Source organism: Blennius ocellaris (genome assembly GCF_963422515.1).
Source record: "Blennius ocellaris genome assembly, chromosome: 11".
Taxonomy (NCBI): Eukaryota; Metazoa; Chordata; class Actinopteri; order Blenniiformes; family Blenniidae; genus Blennius; species Blennius ocellaris.
Window position 1 is genome coordinate 28,226,765 of NC_137660.1, and position 20,663 is coordinate 28,247,427.

At 50.0% G+C, this 20,663-nt stretch overlaps 2 protein-coding genes across 5 annotated transcripts in view; one reads left to right on the plus strand and one right to left on the minus strand.

The window, feature by feature from the left end:
* Positions 1-4,586, minus strand: part of LOC308137033 (fatty acyl-CoA reductase 1-like) — a 5,617-nt gene extending 1,031 nt beyond the window's left edge. Inside the window, exons 1-12 of the mRNA XM_080505594.1 lie at positions 4,500-4,586; positions 3,466-3,561; positions 3,262-3,378; positions 2,425-2,600; positions 2,160-2,339; positions 1,250-1,427; positions 1,132-1,176; positions 889-1,016; positions 752-819; positions 372-673; positions 108-235; positions 1-33 (exon numbers count right to left, since the gene is read on the minus strand). The exon at positions 1-33 is cut by the window's left edge and continues 1,031 nt beyond it. Of these exons, the coding sequence (XP_080361720.1) occupies positions 1-33; positions 108-235; positions 372-673; positions 752-819; positions 889-1,016; positions 1,132-1,176; positions 1,250-1,427; positions 2,160-2,339; positions 2,425-2,600; positions 3,262-3,378; positions 3,466-3,537 (1,427 nt within the window). The 5' untranslated portion in view covers positions 3,538-3,561; positions 4,500-4,586. The remainder of the gene's footprint in view (positions 34-107; positions 236-371; positions 674-751; positions 820-888; positions 1,017-1,131; positions 1,177-1,249; positions 1,428-2,159; positions 2,340-2,424; positions 2,601-3,261; positions 3,379-3,465; positions 3,562-4,499) is intronic.
* Positions 4,587-6,250: 1,664 nt separating this feature from the next.
* On the plus strand, positions 6,251-18,697 carry LOC308136617 (F-actin-monooxygenase mical2b-like). Of its 4 annotated transcripts, none has more exons than XM_080505040.1 (21): positions 6,251-6,403; positions 8,761-9,066; positions 9,332-9,539; positions 9,928-10,038; positions 10,129-10,230; positions 10,303-10,458; positions 10,528-10,628; positions 11,130-11,387; positions 11,623-11,738; positions 13,164-13,290; positions 13,377-13,467; positions 13,626-13,705; positions 13,917-13,985; positions 14,412-14,561; positions 14,641-15,048; positions 15,177-15,251; positions 15,356-15,448; positions 15,562-15,754; positions 16,955-17,028; positions 17,185-17,233; positions 18,648-18,697. In XM_080505040.1, the coding sequence occupies exons 2-21, from the start codon at positions 8,803-8,805 to the stop codon at positions 18,680-18,682; spliced, it is 2,760 nt and encodes a 919-aa protein (XP_080361166.1). In that variant the 5' UTR covers positions 6,251-6,403; positions 8,761-8,802; the 3' UTR covers positions 18,683-18,697. The 4 variants fall into 4 exon arrangements, with proteins under 4 accessions (XP_080361166.1, XP_080361167.1, XP_080361168.1 ...); XM_080505041.1 differs by lacking the exon at positions 18,648-18,697 and adding an exon at positions 18,400-18,504; XM_080505042.1 differs by lacking the exon at positions 18,648-18,697 and adding an exon at positions 18,403-18,504.
* The last annotated feature ends 1,966 nt before the right edge of the window (positions 18,698-20,663 follow it).

Below are 20,663 nucleotides of genomic sequence, written 5' to 3' on the forward strand. Positions count from 1 at the left end.
ACGGTGTTGAAGGTGTAGCGGATGTTCCTCAGCCTGAACACAACAAGCCAAGGGGTTAGTCGCCGTCGCCTCGCCTGCCTTACACCCCACCCCCACCGCGATCTTACTTGTTGAGGTGCTTGCGTGCGGCAGGGAGTCCCGACAGCTCCTCGTTGAGGACGTACTTCTTGGTGCCGAGGCAGTAACTCTCCATGTACTCCGCCCAGTGCAGCTGGCGCACGTCAAAGTTGAACATCTGTATCGAGAGAAAACGTTAAAAGAACCACGGCGACCGAAACGACAGTCGACGAACACAATCAATCCCGAGTTGGCGGCGAACGTCCAACGTTAAGAGCGTTTAGTAGACGCTGGGAATTAAAGGGGGGCGTTACCTTCCTGTCGTCGGGACTCATGTGGTTCTGCAGCGCCGCCATGTTGTCGGTGTTCCAGACCCACGACTGGCTGGTGAAGAACTCCAACACCATCATGGCCTTGTGGAGGCGGGAGATGGTCTTCATCATCCTGGGCTCCCGGCCGATCAGACGGAGGTACAGGTCGTACAGGAAGGCGGGGGCCTTGTGGCTGACGGCGATCCAGTACTGGTTGATCAGGTGGTTGGAGGTCAGGTTGACGTGCGGCCGGCGGAACGCCTGTTCCAGAGGGTTCCTCTTGAAGGTGGAGATCACGTGGAACTCTACCGAGACACGGAGGACAGGATAAAGCTCAGACCATCCGGTGGACGATGTTAAAGAAAAAACCAAGATGGCCGTACCGACTTCTCCCCAGTGGAACGGGTTGATTCCTCCGGTGGTGCAGTTATAGACCAGGATGTTCTTGGACCTGATGAGAACACAAGGGGAGCATGAGGAGAACATGAGGAGAGCCAGGGTGCACCTGGACCTGGTCTACCTGCTGGACCTCTGGGACCCGGAGAACCAGGCCGCGGCCAGCGTGGCGTTGACTACCACGTCCACCGGGACCAGGTCCGCCACTGCGTCATTGGAAGCCCTCATGGTCCTCAGGATCCCCTTTCCAGCCTGGACCAGGAGAAAGCAGAACCTGATGAGAACCTGAGAACCAGAACCCCCTCACTGAGGACAGTACTGAACCATGACTCCTCAGTACCGTTGCCCCCCCCCCGGCGGTACTTACCGCGATGAAAATCCCGCTAGGCCCGTTGAAGTTGTCGATCCAACCCTGAAACAGAAGGGACCCGTCTTTGGTTCTGGTTCTGGAAGCGACAGCCGACGGTTCAGTGAACCAGACTCACGGGAAACGGTTCCATCCAGCTGGCGCCGACGATGGACGGCCGGACGATGGCCACGTTCAGGTTCCCGGACTCACGCTGGACCACGTGCTCCGCTAGCGCCTTGGTGAACGTGTACGTGTTCGGACGACGGCCAATCAGCTTGGGCGTCAGAACGGAGACCAGGTCGTCGTCCATCCAGCTGGAACCAAACATAACGAGTCCGAGTCATCCAGCGGGAACCAAACATAACGAGTCCAACAAGTCGTCGAGCTGGAACCAAACATAACGAGTCCAACAAGTCATTGAGCTGGAACCAAACATAACGAGTCCAAGTCATCCGGCCGGAAACAAACCTAACGAGTCCAACGAGTCATCCAGCAGAAGCCAAACATAACGAGTCCAATGAGTCATCCAGCGGGAACCAAACACAACAAGTCCAACGAGTCATCCAGCGGGAACCAAACATAACGAGTCCAACGAGTCATCCAGCGGGAACCAAACAAAACGAGTCCAACGAGTCATCCAGCGGGAACCAAACATAACGAGTCCAACGAGTCATCCAGCTGGAACCAAACAAAGAGTCCAACGAGTCATCCAGCTGGAACCAAACAAAGAGTCCAACGAGTCATCCAGCGGGAACCAAACATAACGAGTCCAACGAGTCATCCAGCTGGAACCAAACAAAGATCCAAACGAGTCATCCAGCTGGAACCAAACACAGCGAGTCCAGATGAGGAAGAGGAGGAGCATAAAAATGAGGAAGAGGACAGAGGCGAGGAAGAGAACGACGACGAGGGAGATGAGGAAGAGGCGGAAGGTGAGGAAGAAGAGAACCTACCTGAGCAGGTCGATGCCTCTCTGGTAGTCAATAGCGGGAGTGTAGATGAAGGTGGAGGTGAAGTAGAGGATGATGAAGATGATGAAGACCTACCTTAAGGCCTCCAGCAGTCTCTGGTAATCAATAGCAGGAGTGTAGATCAATTCGTCAATCAGCTCTCGGTCACAGTTACAATACGCGGTGGAGACGTGGAGGAAGACCTGCAGCATCTTCATCCTGTGAGCCAGAGTCAACATCTGCTGGGTGGACACCACGTTCAGCCTCATGGCCTCCCTGGAGGGTGGAGGAGGGGGGGGGGTCAACATCTGGGGGTGGACACCAATCTCATGGTGGGTGGGGGTATTTCACGACCTCTGACCTGAGCGGCTCGTTGAACCTGACGGAGGCGGCGCAGTGAAACACCACCTCCACCTCCTCAGTCAGCAGCTTCTGGTCGCCGGGGCTCAGGCCGAGCTCCGCCTCCGTCAGGTCGCTATCCACCGCCACGACCTTCTGGGCGAAGGTCGGCTGCTCCGCCTGCAGCCTGTCGAACAGCTAGGGGGGGAGACGGCCAATCAGAGAACAGCTAGGGGGGGAGACGGCCAATCAGAGGACAGCTAAGGGGAGACGGCCAATCAGAGGACAGCTAAGGGGAGACAGCCAATCAGAGGACAGCTAAGGGGAGACAGCCAATCAGAGGACAGCTAAGGGGAGACGGCCAATCAGAGAACAGCTGGGGGGAAGACGGCCAATCAGAGAACATCTGGGGGAAGACGGCCAATCAGAGGACAGCTGGGGGTTAGACGGCCAATCAGAGAATATCTGGGGGAAGACGGCCAATCACAGAACAGCTAGGGGGGAGACAGCCAATCAGAGAAAATCTGGGGGAAGACGGCCAATCAGAGAACATCTGGGGGAAGACGGCCAATCAGAGAACATCTGGGGGAAACCGGCCAATCAGAGAACATCTGGGGAGAGACGGCCAATCAGAGAACATCTGGGGAGAGACGGCCAATCAGAGAACATCTGGAGGAAGACGGCCAATCAGAGAACAGCTAGGGTGAGACGGCCAATCAGCTTGACTCTCCTTCCTCCCCATTTCCTCCTTCCTCTAGCCCCGCCCCCTCCTGACTTCCCTCCGGAGCTCCAGTCATCCTGACTTCCTCCCTCCCACAGCCCCGCCCCCTCTGGCCCCGCCCCCTCGAGCCCCGCCCACCTTGCAGCTGAGCATGTTGGAGATCCGGTCCTGGGGGTCCTGGCCTCCTTTGGCCCGGACCAGGACGTAGACGACCCGGACCTCCGGACAGGACCGGAGCAGCTTCTCCAGCAGAACCTGGACCACAACAGAACCGGTTCAAGATCGCGGACCAGAGCCAAACCAGGGTCCCCGAACCAGAACCAGAACCAGAACTCTCGGTACCTTCCCCATGAAGCCGGTGGCGCCGGAGATCAGGACCTTCTTCCCCGCGTAGAATTCTGGGATGGACGCCATCTTGCTTCTTCTTCTTCTGTGACCCTAAAAGAGGTGGCGGATCAGTACAGACCGGGAGACGCCCCCTCCTGGACCCTCGTGGAACTTGTAAAGTTTGAGCAACTTAATGAGTGAAGGAGTGAGAGAGTGAAGGAGTGAGAGAGAGTGAAGGAGTGAGAGAGTGAAGGAGTGAGAGAGAGTGAAGGAGTAAGAGAAAGTGAAGGAGTGAGAGAGTGAAGGAATGTGTGAAGGAGTGAGAGAGAGTGAAGGAGTGAGAGAGAGTGAAGGAGTGAGAGAGAGTGAAGGAGCAAGAGAGAGTGAAGGAGTGAGAGAGAGTGAAGGAGCGAGAGAGTGAAGGAGTGAGAGAGAGTGAAGGAGTGAGAGAGTGAAGGAATGAGAGTGTGAAGGAGTGAGAGAGTGAAGGAGAGAATGAAGGAGTGAGACAGAATGAAGGAGTGAGAGAGAGTGAAGGAGTGAGGGAGTGAAGGAGTGAGAGTGAAGGAGTGAGAGAGTGAAGGAGTGAGAAAGAGAGAGCAGCTCCAACGGTTGATCAACAGACTCGATGTTTAGTTACCAAACATCTTTTCCCTCCCTCCCTCTCATTCTCTCTCTCTCTCTCTCCATCCCTCCCTCTCGTTCTCTCTCTCTCTCCCTCTCATTCATTCTCTCCCTCTCTCGCTCTCACGTGACAAGTCTGGAGTGAGTTGGAGTGAAAGAAAAAGGGTGACTCCTCGTGATCTTCGCGGTTCCCTCGTGACGGGTTCGTGTCTCCAGACAGCGGCTACCGGGGCAACAGGAGGCGCCTCCCTGCCCCTGGTGGGGGTATTTACACACAACACGCGGGGGAGGGAGGGTAGGAAGGAACAGCTAACTTGCCGCTGTGGCAGCTGTTCCGCCTCCCTCCCTCCGCTCTCGCTCAGTCTCACTTAAGAGACCGGGAAACGGCCACGGGAGGGCGGAGGGGGGGTGCAGCGGGTACCTACCCGGTAACGGAGGCGCTTCAGGCCGGTCACGGTGCGGTGCTGTGCGGGGGAAGGGGGGGAACGCGGAGCGGAAAAGCTGCACCGGAGTGCGGGGCGAACCAGGAAGTGGAGGAGTTAATGGGACGCGATGACGTCACGTCGCGCACGTCGAGATAGGAAGGAGAAGCGGAGGTCTCACTCTGATGGAGAAACTCCACCTTCCTGGAAAACCCAAACATTTAGAAATAAAGTAAAACAGCTAAAACGACAAGAGGAGCTGAAGCCTTCAAACCAGAGGATGAATATGTTAAAACTGTTCAAACAATAATCATAAAAATGCAGAAAAAATGGTTAAACGTAATTAAAATTGGTAGTACGTAGATTGATTGATTTCAGGAGAAGAAAAAATTTGTAGTAGGTAAAGGAAAAATAACAAGCACGGAAAGAGGAAAGGAAAAAAATTAGGGGAAAAACAGAACAAAAGGGAAAAAATATGACAAATGAAATAAATCTAAAGGTAAACTTCAATTAAAAATAAGTCTACACAAAAAAGGATATAGTTAGAAATAGTTGGACCGACTCAATTGAAGTTCTTCAACTGGTAACATCGAAATGAATGAAGTTCTTTGAACTTAATCAAGTTTATTAACTTTAGTTCCAAGAACTTTCAGTCAACTTCTGTCAACCTTCAATCAACTTCTGGTCAACGTTCAGTCAACCTCTGGTCAACTTTCAATCGATTTCTGGTCAACTTTCAGTCAACTGCTGGTCAACTTTCAGTCAACTTTCAATCAACTTCTGGTCAACTTTCAATCGATTTCTGGTCAACTTTCAGTCAACTGCTGGTCAACTTTCAGTCAACTTTCAATCAACTTCTGGTCAACTTTCAATCAACTTCTGGTCAACTTTCAATCAACTTCTGGTCAACTTTCAATCAACTTCTGGTCAACTTTCAGTCAACTTTCAATCAACTTCTGGTCAACTTTCCGTCAACTTTCAGTCAATTTCTGCTCAACTTTCAGTCAACTTTCAGTCAATTTCTGCTCAACTTTCAATCAACTTTCAGTCAACTTTCAGTCAACTGCTGGTCAAATTTCCGTACATTTTCAGTCAATTTCTGCTCAACTTTCAATCAACTTTCAGTCAACTGCTGGTCAACTTTCCGTCAACTTTCAGTCAATTTCTGCTCAACTTTCCATCAACTTTCAGTCAACTTCTGTCAACTTTCAGTCAATTTCTGGTCAACTTTCAATCAACTTTCAGTCAACTGCTGGTCAACTTTCAGTCAACCTCTGGTCAACGTTCAGTCAACTGCTGGTCAACTTTCAATCAACTTCTGGTCAACTTTCTGTCAACTTTCAGTCAATTTCTGCTCAACTTTCAGTCAATTTCTGGTCAACTTTCAATCAACTTTCAGTCAATTTCTGCTCAACTTTCAGTCAATTTCTGCTCAACTTTCAGTCAATTTCTGCTCAACTTTCAATCAACTTTCAGTCAACTGCTGGTCAACTTTCAGTCAACTTTCAGTCAACCTCTGGTCAACTTTCAATCAACTGCTGGTCAACTTTCAATCAACTTCTGCTCAACTTTCCATCAATTTTCAGTCAACTTCCCCCACTTTCTTTGCCTTTTTTTGCTTTTATTTCGAAGGGAATAACATTCGTTCTTCCTGTTTATCGCTGCTTCTCTTATTGTGAAGGGGTCGGACGGAAGTCCATACTTCCAAGGGGGGGGGGGGGGGGGGGGTTGGTGGTGGGATGTAGCGGCGGAGCTTGAAGCCGGCGGAGGGCACCCTGCTGGCGGCTGTCATGTGAGCGACAGGCCGGTGTGCGGAGCTCTGGACGATCTTACGACACGTTGTGACGTGTGCAGCCGCCGGAGAACGCTCTGTGCCCGGGGAGACGAGCCGGAGGAGCCGGGGGGAGGTGAGTGTGTGTTTATTTACCTTTTTATGACTTGGTCACATTAAGTGTTGAGAAAGTGTGTAAAGTCATAATCTGGAGCTGAATTGGTCTGATAATCAATTAAACCCAAGTTTAATTGATTATTAGACTAATTCTGGTTTCTTCCACCAGATTCTTCCTTCTTTTATTTATTCATGTGATATTTTGGAGCCACTTTTTTTTAATCTAGTAATCTGTGATAATTGATCATTTGATTGGAGCAAAACATTTAGAGGCATTTCTGCTCTTCTGTAGTCATTATCTTTTTAAATTATAATTTCATGGTCTTTTCTAAAAAAAAATGTTTTTGTGGTTATTTTGTATCTTGGTAAAATTGGATTCTAATCTGGGATCAAGCGGCTTCCAGCTGTTGTTTGAAGAGAATTACACAAGTCTTCATTACGTGATGCTCTTTACATCTCAGTGATGGGATTATAATCTGTCTGCTTTATGTCTCGCCATGATTGGATTTTGCAGAATCCTAAACCTTGACTCACTTGTACCTGTAGTTGACTCACTTGTACCTGTACTCTACCACTCACCTGTACTTGTAGTTGACTCACTTGTACCTGTCCTCCACCACTCACCTGTACTTGTAGTTGACTCACTTGTACCTGTACTCCACTCACTTGTACCTGTAGTTGACTCACTTGTATCAGTACTCCACCACTCACCTGTACTTGTAGTTGACTCACTTGTACCTGTACTCACTTATAAAGGTAGTTGACTCACTTGATACCTGTAGTTGACTCACTTGTACCGGTACTCCACTCACCTGTACCTGTACTCAACTCACTTGTGCCTGTACTTGACTCACCTGTACCTGTACTCAACTCACTTGTGCCTGTACTTGACTCACCTGTACCTGTACTCAACTCACTTGTGCCTGTACTTGACTCACCTGTACTTGACTCACCTATACCTGAACTTGACTCACCTGAACTTGACCCACCTGTACCTGAATGTCACTCACCTGTACTTGACTCACCTATACCTGTACTTGACTCACCTCTTCATACCATGTGGCATCAACTGACCAATCACGTTGCTCGTCACTGACTAGAGACGACAATTCTATATTTTGGTGAAAAAAGATCCGATGAGCAATCAAGAGAGGATTTAGACAAAACAAGACGCTGACAAGTAGTGACGGTCATTATACACAGATTGTAGACGACTTTCAGCAACCACACAATTCCTTCAGTCGTCTTTCTTGAGATTTACCGTCCGAATGACGGCTGGACGACTCATTGCCATTGTCACGGAGGAGGTCAGAGAAAGTGGTCAACAGGAGGTTAGAGAGAGCGTAACGTGGTAGTTCCCAAGAGGCTGGTCAGAAGGAGGTTTAAGTAAGCATATCGTGGCGTTCCCAGGAGGCCGTGACACTGGAGCCTGCAGAGAGACGCCAGCTCGCCCCCTGGGTTTATTTTTATCGTCCTCGGAGCTGATACAGCACCGACCGCCTGTCGCCCCCCTTATAAGTCAAACATTCCAGGAAGCAACGCTCCGGAGAGCCACCAGCGGCAGCGTGAGACATTATCGGGTTATCGTCTGGAGGCCAGACAGCTCACAGGAGGTCTCAATCAACACAGGAAGTCCCGATCAACACAGGAAGTCCCAATCAACACAGGAAGTCCCAATCAACACAGGAAGTCCGCATCAACACAGGAAGTCCCAATCAGCACAGGAAGTCTCGATCAACACAGGAAGTCTCAATCAACACAGGAAGTCTCGATCAACACAGGAAGTCCCAAACACAGGAAGTCTTGTTCAACACAGGAAATCTCGATCAACACAGGAAGTCCCCTTCAACGCAGGAAGTCTCGATCAATGCAGGAAGTTCCGATCAACACAGGAAGTCTCGATCAACACAGGAAGTCTACATCAGCACAGGAAGTCCCAATCAACACAGGAAGTCCCGATCAACACAGGAAGTCTCGATCAACACAGGAAGTCTCGATCAACACAGGAAGTCCCGAACAACACAGGAAGTCCCAAACAACACAGGAAGTCTTGTTCAACACAGGAAGTCTCGATCAACACAGGAAGTCACCTTCAACACAGGAAGTCCTGATCAACACAGGGCCAGCTCACAGGAAGTGGAGCATGTGGGTGGAGCTGCTCCTGTAATCTGAGATTACCAGGTTGAAATATTCCAGGAGTCCGTCCAGTACATCAACATGAGGAAACTCCAGATTAAACCTGATTCACCAGGAAGTTAGCTGTAGTGTTAGCATTAACATTGTCCCTTCAGGACTTTGGAGGTTAGCGTGTAGCATTTAGCATTGTCCCTGCAGCACTCTAACGGGGAGCATTTAAATGGCGCTGTGGTCTTCCAGGTGGAGGTCAGCTGGAGGTCACGTAGCATTCGTGATGTAGCGATGGCGGACAAGGAGGACGATGGGACGCTACACGCTGCCCGGCTCTTCGAGACCTTCGTCCAGGCATCGACCTGCAATGGGACTCTAGCGGCATTCAGGATTCTGGTCCGGCAGCTGGACCTGGACCCACGGGACCAGCAGAACTTCTACCCTCGTCTGAAAGACGCCGTCCGGTCCTGGAAGTTCCGGGGTCTGTGGGCCAAGCTGGACCAGAGGGCCCGGCAGAAGGACTACAGACGGACTGACACCAGCATGACGACCAAGGTGAAACAGCATCACAATAGCATAGCAATAGCTTAGCAATAGCATAGCAATAGCATAGCATAGCATAGCATAGCATAGCATAGCAACAGCATAGCAAAGGCATCGTGTTACAAAGTGATAACGTGATGATAGCATCGTGATAGCATACAGATAATGGTAGCATGGCATGGCGATAGCGTAGCGATAGCACGATGATGGCATAGCGATAGCATGCTATCACCAACATTGGCCTCTTCTTTCTCTTTCTCCTGCTCCTCTTCCTCAGTGTCTGATCGTGGGTGGAGGACCGTGTGGTCTGCGTACGGCCATTGAGCTCCGCCTCCTGGGTTGTCAGGTGGTGCTAATGGAGAAGAGAGACAGCTTCTCCAGGAACAATGTCCTCCACCTCTGGCCGTTCGCCATCCACGACCTCCGAGGCCTCGGCGCCAAAACCTTCTACGGGAAGTTCTGCGCCGGCTCCATCGACCACATCAGTGAGTCTTACCGGTGGGTGGAGTCGGTGTGTGAGCCTGAGGACGGAGGTTGATGTGGAGTTAACGTAGGGTGGGCGGAGTTGACGCACAGCTGGATTGAGTTACCATACCAGTGGCTGGAGTTGATGTATGGGTGGGTGGAGTTACCCTGCAGGTGGGTAGAGGTGGGTGGAGTTTACTTAGGGGTGGGTGTAGTTAATGTACAGGTGGGTAGAGGTGGGTGGAGTTTACTTAGGGGTGGGTGTAGTTAATGTACAGGTGGGTAGAGGTGGGTGGAGTTTTCTTAGATGTGGGTGTAGTTAATGTGCAGGTGGGTGGAGTTCACTTAAGGGTGGGTGTTTAGTTAACGTACAGGTGGGTGGAGTTGATATACAGGTGGTGTTTCCAGGTATCCGTCAGCTCCAGCTGATGCTGCTGAAGCTCAGTCTGATCTTGGGGGTGGAGGTTCACGTCAGGGTGGAGTTCATGAAGCTGGTGGAGCCTCCAGAGGATCCGGAGGGTGAGAACACTCACTCGTTCACACACTCACTCACTCAGCTGGAGGGCATCCACCCACTCCCTCTCTCTCCCTCTCTCTCTCCTCCGTCAGGTGTTGGATGGAGGGTGGAGGTTCGTCCCTCCACTCACTCCATCTCCAACTTCGACTTCGACGTCGTGATCGGAGCCGACGGACGCAAGAACACACTGGAGGGTGTGTGTGTGTGTGTGTGTGTGTGTGTGTGTGTGTGTGTGTGTGTGTAATGACTGCGCGTTGCGTCAGCAGGATTTTCCCGTAAGGAGTTCCGGGGGAAGTTGGCGATCGCCATCACGGCGAACTTCGTGAACCGGAACACGACGGCCGAGGCGGGAGTGGAGGAGATCAGCGGCGTGGCCTTCATCTTCAACCAGAAGTTCTTCCTGGAGCTGCGGGACGAGACAGGTGACCTCTGACCCCTGACCCTTTACCTCTCCTCCGACCGCTTGTCTAACTCCTGACCTCTGACCTCAGGAATCGACCTGGAGAACATCGTGTACTACCGAGACCACACACACTACTTCGTCATGACGGCGAAGAAACAGAGTCTGATCGACAAGGGAGTCATCCTCCATGTAACACACACACACACACACACACACACACACACACACACACACACACACACACACACACCCTAAGAAATGCTGAGTCATCCTCCATGACACACACACATACACACACTAATAAACGCTGAGTCATCCTCCATGTAACACACACAAACACACGCACAATACACACTAATAAATGCTGAGTCATCCTCCATGACACACAAACACATTAATAAACGCTGAGTCATCCTCCATGTAGCACACACACACTAATAAATGCTGAGTCATCCTCCATGTAACGCACACAAACACGCACAATACACACTAATAAATGCTGAGTCATCCTCCATGACACACAAACACAGACTAATAAACGCTGAGTCATCCTCCATGTAACACACACACGCTAATAAACGTTGAGTCATCCTCAGTGTAACACACACAATACACACTAATAAACGCTGAGTCATCCTCCATGTAACACACACACACACACACACTGAGGTTCTTGTCCCTGGTTACCAGGACTACCAGGAAACGGAACGGCTGCTTGCCGACGACAACGTCCAGCAGGCGGCGCTGCTCTCGTTCGCCCGCCAGGCCGCCGACTTCGCCACCGACTACCAGCTGCCGGCGCTGGACTACGCCATCAACCACCGCGGCCGGCCGGACGTCGCCATGTTCGACTTCACCAGCATGTACGCTGCCGAGCACGCCGCCATCGTCCGGGAGCGGCGAGGGCGGAGGCTGCTGGTAGCGCTGGTGGGGGACAGTCTGCTGGAGGTGGGTGACCTCTGACCCCTAATGTCTGACCCCTGACCTCTAATGTCTGACCTCTAGTTTCTGACCTCTGACCTCTAATGTCTGACCTCTAATCTCTGACCTCTGACCTCCATCTTTTTTAAGCGTGTGAAGAACATTGGAAACTGTATGAAAGTGCTGTAGAAATAAAGTTAGGTTTTTATCTGATGGTAACCATGGTGATGTGACCCCGGTAACCACGGTGATGGTGTTGCAGCCCTTCTGGCCAATGGGGACGGGCGTTGCTCGCGGCTTCCTGGCGGCGTTGGACGCTTCCTGGATGGTTCGAGGCTGGACGCTCGGTAGACCGCCGCTGGAGCTGCTGGCTGAGAGGTGACCGCTCTTCATCACTCCTCTTCCTCTTCCTCTTCCTCACTGCTGGCCGACTGCTCTTCATCACTCCTCTTCCTCTTCCTCACTGCTGGCTGACCGCACTTCATCACTCCTCTTCCTCTTCCTCACTGCTGGCCGACTGCTCTTCATCACTCCTCTTCCTCTTCCTCACTGCTGGCTGACTGCTCTTCATCACTCCTCTTCCTCTTCCTCTTCCTCGCTGCTGGCTGACTGCTCTTCATCACTCCTCTTCCTATTCCTCACTGCTGGCTGACTGCTCTTCATCACTCCTCTTCATCACTCCTCTTCCTCTTCCTCTCTGCTGTCTGACTGCTCTTCATCACTCCTCTTCCTCTTCTTCTCTGCTGGCTGACCGCTCTTCATCACTCCTCTTCCTCTTCCTCTCTGCTGGATGACTGCTCTTCATCACTCCTCTTCATCACTCCTCTTCCTCTTCCTCACTGCTGGCTGACCGCTCTTCATCACTCCTCTTCCTCACTGCTGGCTGACTGCTCTTCATCACTCCTCTTCCTCTTCCTCACTGCTGGCTGACCGCTCTTCATCACTCCTCTTCCTCTTCCTCACTGCTGGCCGACTGCTCTTCATCACTCCTCTTCCTCTTCCTCACTGCTGGCTGACCGCACTTCATCACTCCTCTTCCTCTTCCTCACTGCTGGCCGACTGCTCTTCATCACTCCTCTTCCTCTTCCTCACTGCTGGCTGACTGCTCTTCATCACTCCTCTTCCTCTTCCTCTTCCTCTTCCTCGCTGCTGGCTGACTGCTCTTCATCACTCCTCTTCCTCTTCCTCACTGCTGGCTGACTGCTCTTCATCACTCCTCTTCCTCTTCCTCACTGCTGGCTGACTGCTCTTCATCACTCCTCTTCCTCTTCCTCACTGCTGGCTGACTGCTCTTCATCACTCCTCTTCCTCTTCCTCGCTGCTGGCTGACCGCTCTTCATCACTCCTCTTCCTCTTCCTCTCTGCTGGCTGACTGCTCTTCATCACTCCTCTTCCTCTTCCTCTCTGCTGTCTGACTGCTCTTCATCACTCCTCTTCATCACTCCTCTTCCTCTTCCTCTCTGCTGACTGACTGCTCTTCATCACTCCTCTTCATCACTCCTCTTCCTCTTCCTCTTCCTCGCTGCTGGCTGACCGCTCTTCATCACTCCTCTTCCTCTTCCTCTCTGCTGGCTGACTGCTCTTCATCACTCCTCTTCCTCTTCCTCTCTGCTGGCTGACTGCTCTTCATCACTCCTCTTCCTCTTCCTCACTGTTGGCTGACTGCTCTTCATCACTCCTCTTCCTCTTCCTCTCTGCTGGCTGACTGCTCTTCATCACTCCTCTTCCTCACTACCTCTTGCTCACAGTTCTGGTTCTAGACCTGCTGGTTCTGGTTCAGGACTTACTGTGCCCCCCCCTCAGGGAGTCTATCTACCGGCTCCTGGCCCAGACCACTACGGAGAACATCAGTAAGAACCTGGACCAGTACTCCATAGACCCAACGACCCGGTACCCCAACCTGAACCCCTGCTGCGTGCGCCCCCATCAGGTCAGTCTGGACCTGGTCCACTGTTGAACCTAGGTTCCAGGCTAACATCTGGTCCTGATCTCTATGGTTCTGGTTCTGGTCTTCAGGTCCGCCACCTCTACATTGATGGTCTGGAGGACTCAGGAGGACCTGGTCTGTACCCAAGAGGACCAGGATCGGTCAAGGAGTCCAGGAGAGGTGAACCGGACCCGTTCTCGTAGAACCTGGATTGACCTGGTTCTGGTTCACACACACACACACACACACACACACACACACACACACACACACACACACACACACACACACACACACACACACACAGCTATTGACTGATTGATTGATTGATTTTTCAGCTTCCAAAGAATCAGACGGAAACGACGTCTCTTCTGTAACGACGTACGACATGACGAACCTGAGGAGGAGAATCCCCTGGGTAATAATCCACAGGCCTAATTCACATTACATAATCTGGATTAATCAACCTGGATTATTTAATCTGGATTAATTAATCTAGACTGCGGCATTAAAAAAATCTGAATTATTTAATCTGGTTCCTTTAATCCAGTTCAAGGTTTTATAATAAAAAAAACTCTGGGTTATTTAATCTGGACTGACTCTGGATTTGTGGCGTTTTCATGTCGCAGGACAAGAAGAAACTCGACGACGATTCCGAGAAAAAGCGACGGCGAAGAGGAAACCACTCCCCGAGCGAGGTATCGTTACCCTGCGCGGTCACCTGTCGGGGGAGCCCGTCACGACGTTTCCACGACAACGTGGGCGGCGTTATGCTTCCATGGCGATGCAGGGAGCATCGTGTTTCCACGGCAGCATGGGGGAACGTTGTTTCCATGGCAACGTGGAGAGTCTCCTTTATCCGTGACGACGCGAGGAGCGTCGAGTTGCCGGGACAACGTGGGGAGTGTTCTGTTTCCGTGACGATGGGGGGGAGAGAGGCGTTGCGTAATAAGCGTCAAGTATTGTGTAATAAGCATTTAGTATTGCACAATAAACATCAGGTATTGCGTAATCAATGCATTAGTGTTTTCTTTCATTCTTTAGAATTGATTTTCTCTCTTTCTGTTCTTTTCTTTCTTTCTGCACCGCCCCACCCCCACCCCCACCCCAACCCCACTCACCAGGAACCACCCGGTTCTCCTCCTCCGTCTCGTTCCTCCACACCAGAGGAGGAAGAGGAGGAGGAGGAGGAGGAGGGAGAGAACCCTCGTTTTGCCAAGGCGAAGTCCCCGCCCCCTCCTCCTCCTGCGCCCCCTCCCCGCCCTAAGTGGCAGGTACCCCCCCCACCCCCCCCATCTGTTACTCTTCCTCCTCTTGCTCCTCTTCCTCCTCTCACCTCCTCCTTCCTTCCAGCCCTCCATCTACCTCCGCCTACTGGAGGATCATTCCTACCCAGAATGCACCACTCCCGACCCCGCAGCGGCGGCGGGCCGCTCTGCCTCTCCCGACCGCTTGGGGGCGCCGTTGCGGCAGGTGGCCCTCCGTCAGGAGTCTGAACCCCACCCGACGTGTCCGCGGAGCGAAACCCCGTCGGGTGGAGCGCCGTCCAGGAGGAGCATCAAGGAGCGAGCGTCGCTGCTGTCGGCCATGTTTCCTCCGGCTCCCAAAACCCTTTCCTCTTCCTCCCGCTCTTCTTCCTCATCCTCCTCCTGCTCTTCCTCTTCCTCTTCCTCCTGCTCCTCCTCTTCTTCCTCCTCCACCTGCTCCTCCTCTTCTTCCTCTCCAGACAGAATAGAATTAGCACAAAGTGCTCACGTGAAGGTAATTTTCCTCACAAGAACATTACTATTAAATTAAGCCACGCCCTGCCCCAGACCACGCCCACACACGACATTGACCACGCCCACTCAGATCCAGACCACGCCCACCTAATTCTTGTCTTCATTCAGCTCTCAGTAAGCAGCGATCAGGAATTCCCCCGAACGAAGCCGCTAGCGACTGGAGCTGCGAGCTACGCTAAAGAGGTAGCTAACTCACTTCCTATAGTACATCACTTCCTGTTTCGCCTGTCTCTTCTCCTCCTGACTTCCTTCTTTTCTCGTTCCTTCTGCCGAAACGCTAACCGCAGCGCATCATCGGAAAGGTTTCGTCCGCCATCGACGCTAAAGCTCAGCTCCTTGCCATCTTGTACGAGACCGACCACCGACCCAACGCCACGCCGGTGAGATGCATGCTGGGAAGAACGCAAACTCGGTTAGCGGCTAGCCATCCGCCAGCTAGCCGTCCAAAGGTTCCAACTGCGCGGTGCGTGAACGGCGTGTGTGTGTGTCACAGTGTGTGTCCAGGACGCACGGCGGCGGTGGTGGTGGGCTCGGCGGCGGCGACGTCTGTCACGTCTGTGCGAAGAGAGTTTACGTGATGGAGCGTCTGAGCGCCGACGGCTTCTTCTTCCATCGCCAGTGTTTCCGCTGCCACGCGTGTCGCCGCGCGCTGCAACCGGGCGCACACGCCTTCGATTCCCAGCAGGGTGCGCTTCATTACACATGCTTCAAACTAACTTCATTACACACTAACTTCATTACACACACTTCAAAAACTAACTTCATTACACAATACCTTCATTACACACACTTCAAACTAACTTCATTACACACTAACTTCATTACACACACTTCAAACTAACTTCATTACACACTAACTTCATTACACACACTTCAAAAACTAACTTCATTACACAATACCTTCATTACACACACTTCAAACTAACTTCATTACACACTAACTTCATTACACACACTTCAAACTAACTTCATTACACACTAACTTCATTACACACACTTCAAAAACTAACTTCATTAAACACTAAGTTCATTACACACACTTCAAACTAACTTCATTAAACACTAACTTCTTTCCACAAACTTCAAACTAACTTCTTTACTCACTAACTTCTTTACACACACTGCAAACTAACTTCTTTACACACTAACTTCATTTACACACTTCAAACTAACTTCTTTACTCACTAACTTCTTTACACACACTTCAAATTATCTTCATTACACACTAACTTCATTGACACACTTCAAACTAACTTCTTTACTCACTAACTTCTTTACGCACACTTCAAACTAACTTCATTACACACACTTCAAACTGACTTCTTTACTCACTAACTTCTTTACACACACTACAAACTAACTTCTTTACACACTAACTTCATTGACACACTTCAAACTAACTTCTTTACTCACTAACTTCTTTACACACACTTCAAACTAACTTCATTACACACACTTCAAACTGACTTCTTTACTCACTAACTTCTTTACACACACTACAAACTAACTTCTTTACACACTAACTTCATTTACACACTTCAAACTAACTTCTTTACTCACTAACTTCTTTACACACACTTCAAACTAACTTCATTACACACACTTCAAACTAACTTCTTTACACACTAACTTCATTGACACACTGCAAACTAACTTCTTTACACACTAACTTCATTTACACACTTCAAACTAACTTCTTTACTCACTAACTTCTTTACACACACTTCAAACTAACTTCATTACACACACTTCAAACTAACTTCTTTACACACACTTCAAGCTAACTTCATTACACACACTTCAAACTAACTTCTTTACACACACTTCAAGCTAACTTCTTTACACACACTTCAAACTAACTTCTTGTGGCTCCATTCCCGTTGCAGATAAAGTTTTCTGTAAGATTCATTACGTTCAACACCAACGTGACGCCGACCGGAGCAGACTCTCACGACATGACGTAAGTAGTACAGTTACCAGTTACTTCTCCCAGAAAGTAAATAAAGTGCTCCTCTGCAAAAAGTAAATAGTAGCAGGGAAATTAATTATTGCGTCACCGTTTTTAAATTGCGATACGTCTGAGTGTGAGTCTGCTGTTCTGTCCTTCGTTCCGTAGGAGGGTCGCGGCAGCGTCTTGTCCTCGTCAGAACTCGTCTCGCCTGCAGGTTCGTTGTCGCCTCTATTGACTGACAACAGTCGTTTGTGTTTGTGCATCGCAGACATTCCTTTGAGTGAAATAAAAACAAATAAAAAGAGAAGCAAATAAATACAAACCAACGGAAACAAATACAAACAAACAAAAATTTAACGGAAACAAAGAAAAACGAATACAAACAGACAAATAGAAAGATACAAGTGAAAACAAAAATAAATAAAATCAAACAAATAAAAGCAATGTCCTGATTTCCCCCTGAACGTTGCCTGATTGCTACTGAACGTTGCCTGATTGCCAACTGAACGTTGCCTGATTGCTACTGAACGTTGCCTGATTGCCAACTGAACGTTGACTGATTGCCCCCGAACATTGCCTGATTGTCCCTGAACATTGCCTGATTGCTCGCTGAACATTGCCTGATTGACCCAAAGCATTGCCTGATTGTCCCTGAACATTGCCTGATTGTCCCTTGTCCCTGAACGTTGCCTGATTGTCCCTTGTCCCTGAACGTTGCCTGATTGTCCCTTGTCCATGAATGTTGCCTGATTGTCCCTGAACATTGCCTGATTGCCCCTGAACATTGCCTGATTGCTCGCTGAACATTGCCTGATTGTCCCTTGTCCCTGAACGTTGCCTGATTGTCCCTTGTCCCTGAACGTTGCCTGATTGTCCCTTGTCCCTGAACGTTGCCTGATTGCCAACTGAACGTTGCCTGATTGCGCCTGAACGTTGACTGATTGCCCCCGAACATTGCCTGATTGTCCCTGAACATTGCCTGATTGCTCGCTGAACATTGCCTGATTGACCCAAAGCATTGCCTGATTGTCCCTGAACATTGCCTGATTGTCCCTTGTCCCTGAACGTTGCCTGATTGTCCCTTGTCCCTGAACGTTGCCTGATTGTCCCTTGTCCATGAATGTTGCCTGATTGTCCCTGAACATTGCCTGATTGCCCCTGAACATTGCCTGATTGCTCGCTGAACATTGCCTGATTGTCCCTTGTCCCTGAACGTTGCCTGATTGTCCCTTGTCCCTGAATGTTGCCTGATTGTCCCTGAACGTTGCCTGATTGTCCCTGAATGTTGCCTGATTGTCCCTGAACGTTGCCTGATTGCCAACTGAACCCTGCCCGATTGTCCCTGATCTGATTGCTCCTCTCTGATTGGCTCTCTTCCAGGAGCAGGCTCCGCCCCCTCCTCCTCCTGAACTTCCTCGTAATCCCTCCTCCACCTTTATTGTAGATCTTCTGTAAATACATGAAAAATAAATCATTTTGATTCAACCTGAACGATCTGAATCGTCGTTTGTTCAGTTTAGGACGAAAACATTCACACGTACATTCCTTTATTCCTTAGTATGTTCACTTGAAGGAGTGCAGACTGACTCTCTCCCTCTCTCTCTCTCTCCCTCCCTCTCTCTGTGTAGACCAGAGGGACCTGGTCTTGTCCTGGGGGGTCTGACCGGGGGGAGTTAGTCTCTATCGGTCCAGTTCCAGAACCCTCTTCCAGAGACTCGTCATCTGTCTGCTGCGGTGAAAAGGTGGACTACCAACACCCTGATAGCGTCACCAGAAAGGACCGGAAACCCCTCCCCCGTGTCGGTGGTGCCCCGGACCGGGTCCCTGGGTCCACCTGGTTCAGCTCCGCAACCTGCGGAGCCCCTCGCAGGTCTAACTGGCCCCTGACGCCAAATCCAAGACCGCGTTCAGAATCGGTCAGGGGCCGTGGCAGTTCTGGGGGAAGCTTTTGGGCGGCGCTGGAGCGGCTGGTGGCCAGAGTCCTGGCCGACCCTCCCCCGCCCGGGTCAAGACCTGGTTAGAGGCTGACCCCGGCCCGGGTCAAGACCTGGTTGGAGCCAGAGTGGTCAGTGGTGTCGGCTCAGAGCCAGGAGCTGAAGTTGTATCGCTGCCAGCTGGACAACATCGAACTCCCTGATAGGTACCTGGTGGACAGGACCTGGTAGACAGTAACTAGTGAACGCTACCTGGTGGACACTACCTGGTGGACAGTATCTGGTGGACTGTCACTGGTGATCGGTACCTGGTGGACAGGACCTGGTAGACGGTAACAAGCGGACATTACCTGGTGGACAGCAAGTGGTGGACGCTAGCTGCTAGACGGTACTTGGTGGACGGTACCTGGTGGACAGCAACTGGTGTACAGTCACTGGTGGACAGTACCTGGTGGACAGTCACTGGTGATCGGTACCTGGTGGACAGGACCTGGTAGACAGTAACAAGTGGACGCTACCTGGTGGACAGCAAATGGTGGACGCGAGCTGCTAAACGGTACTTGGTGGACGGTACCTGGTGGACAGCAACTGGTGGACAGTATCTGGTGGACAGTAACTTGTGGACGGTACCTGGTGGACGGTACTTAGTGGACGGAACCATGTGGATGCTCCTTGCCGGACCCCGATGGTCAGGTCAGTCCCGACCTTGCTTGTTGTAGTTCCGTGTTTCTGATTGTTCTTTTACTGTTTATCGTTCCTTTGTTGTTTTTAGGTCTGTTTGTTCATTTCGTTGCATTTTGTGTTGAAATTAAATCAAAGTCATAAATAATTAAATCTGAGAAATCATTTCTCTGTGCCTTTAAGAATTATTATTTATTAATTAATTATTATTATCGTTATTGTTATTATTAATATTATTATTATTATTTCTGTTTTCACTGAAATGTTCAGTCCCTGCAGGAGAGCGTTCAGACTGGTGTGTTCACTTCCTGTCTGTCTCCTCTGCTGCGCTGGAACTTTATTGTGAAAGAACTGCATTTAGTCTGGTAATTTTTTGTGAAACAACCTGCCTTTGTGTTGTTTTTGTTGTGTTGTTTGACGTGTTTTTGTTGTGTTTGTAGCGTTGTTTTGTTTTGTGTGTTGTGTGTTTATGTTGTTTGTTTATGTTAATTGTTGTGTGTTTATGTTGCTTTTCATGTTGTTTGTTGTATGTTCATGTTGTTTGTTTATGTTATTTGTTTATGTTGTTTTTATGCTGTTTGTTGTGTGTTTATGTTGTTTTTTATGTTGTTTGTTGTGTGTTTATGTCATTTGTTTATGCTGTTTGTTGTGTGTTTATGTTATTTGTTTATGCTGTTTGTTGTGTGTTTATGTTGTTTTTAATGTTGTTTGTTTATGTCATTTGTTTATGCTGTTTGTTGTGTGTTTATGTTACTTGTTTATGTTGTTTGTGGTGTGTTTATGTTGGTTGTGGTGTGTGTTTATGTTGTTTGTTGTGTAGTTGAATGTGTCCATTTGGGCTGAATGTTGCAGTTTGACTGAACTTTTCATTTGAAGTATAAAAAAAAAACAAAAAAAAACCTCAACAGATCAAAACACGTTTTGTTTGTTTTTCTTCACAGTTAAAAACACTTTTCAGCGCATTTTATTCTGCGTGACGAGCTCAGCGCCCCCCCCCCCCCCCCCCCCCCCCCCCCCCCCCCGCTCCTC

Bases quoted from the DNA above. Each gene is read 5' to 3' on its own strand.
- LOC308136617 (XM_080505040.1), top strand. From the start codon at position 8,803: ATGGCGGACAAGGAGGACGATGGGACGCTACACGCTGCCCGGCTCTTC. The intron at 9,067-9,331 runs GTGAAACAGCAT...CCTCTTCCTCAG, and splicing joins ACACCAGCATGACGACCAAG to TGTCTGATCGTGGGTGGAGG. The intron at 15,449-15,561 runs GTGAGATGCATG...TGTGTGTCACAG, and splicing joins ACCGACCCAACGCCACGCCG to TGTGTGTCCAGGACGCACGG.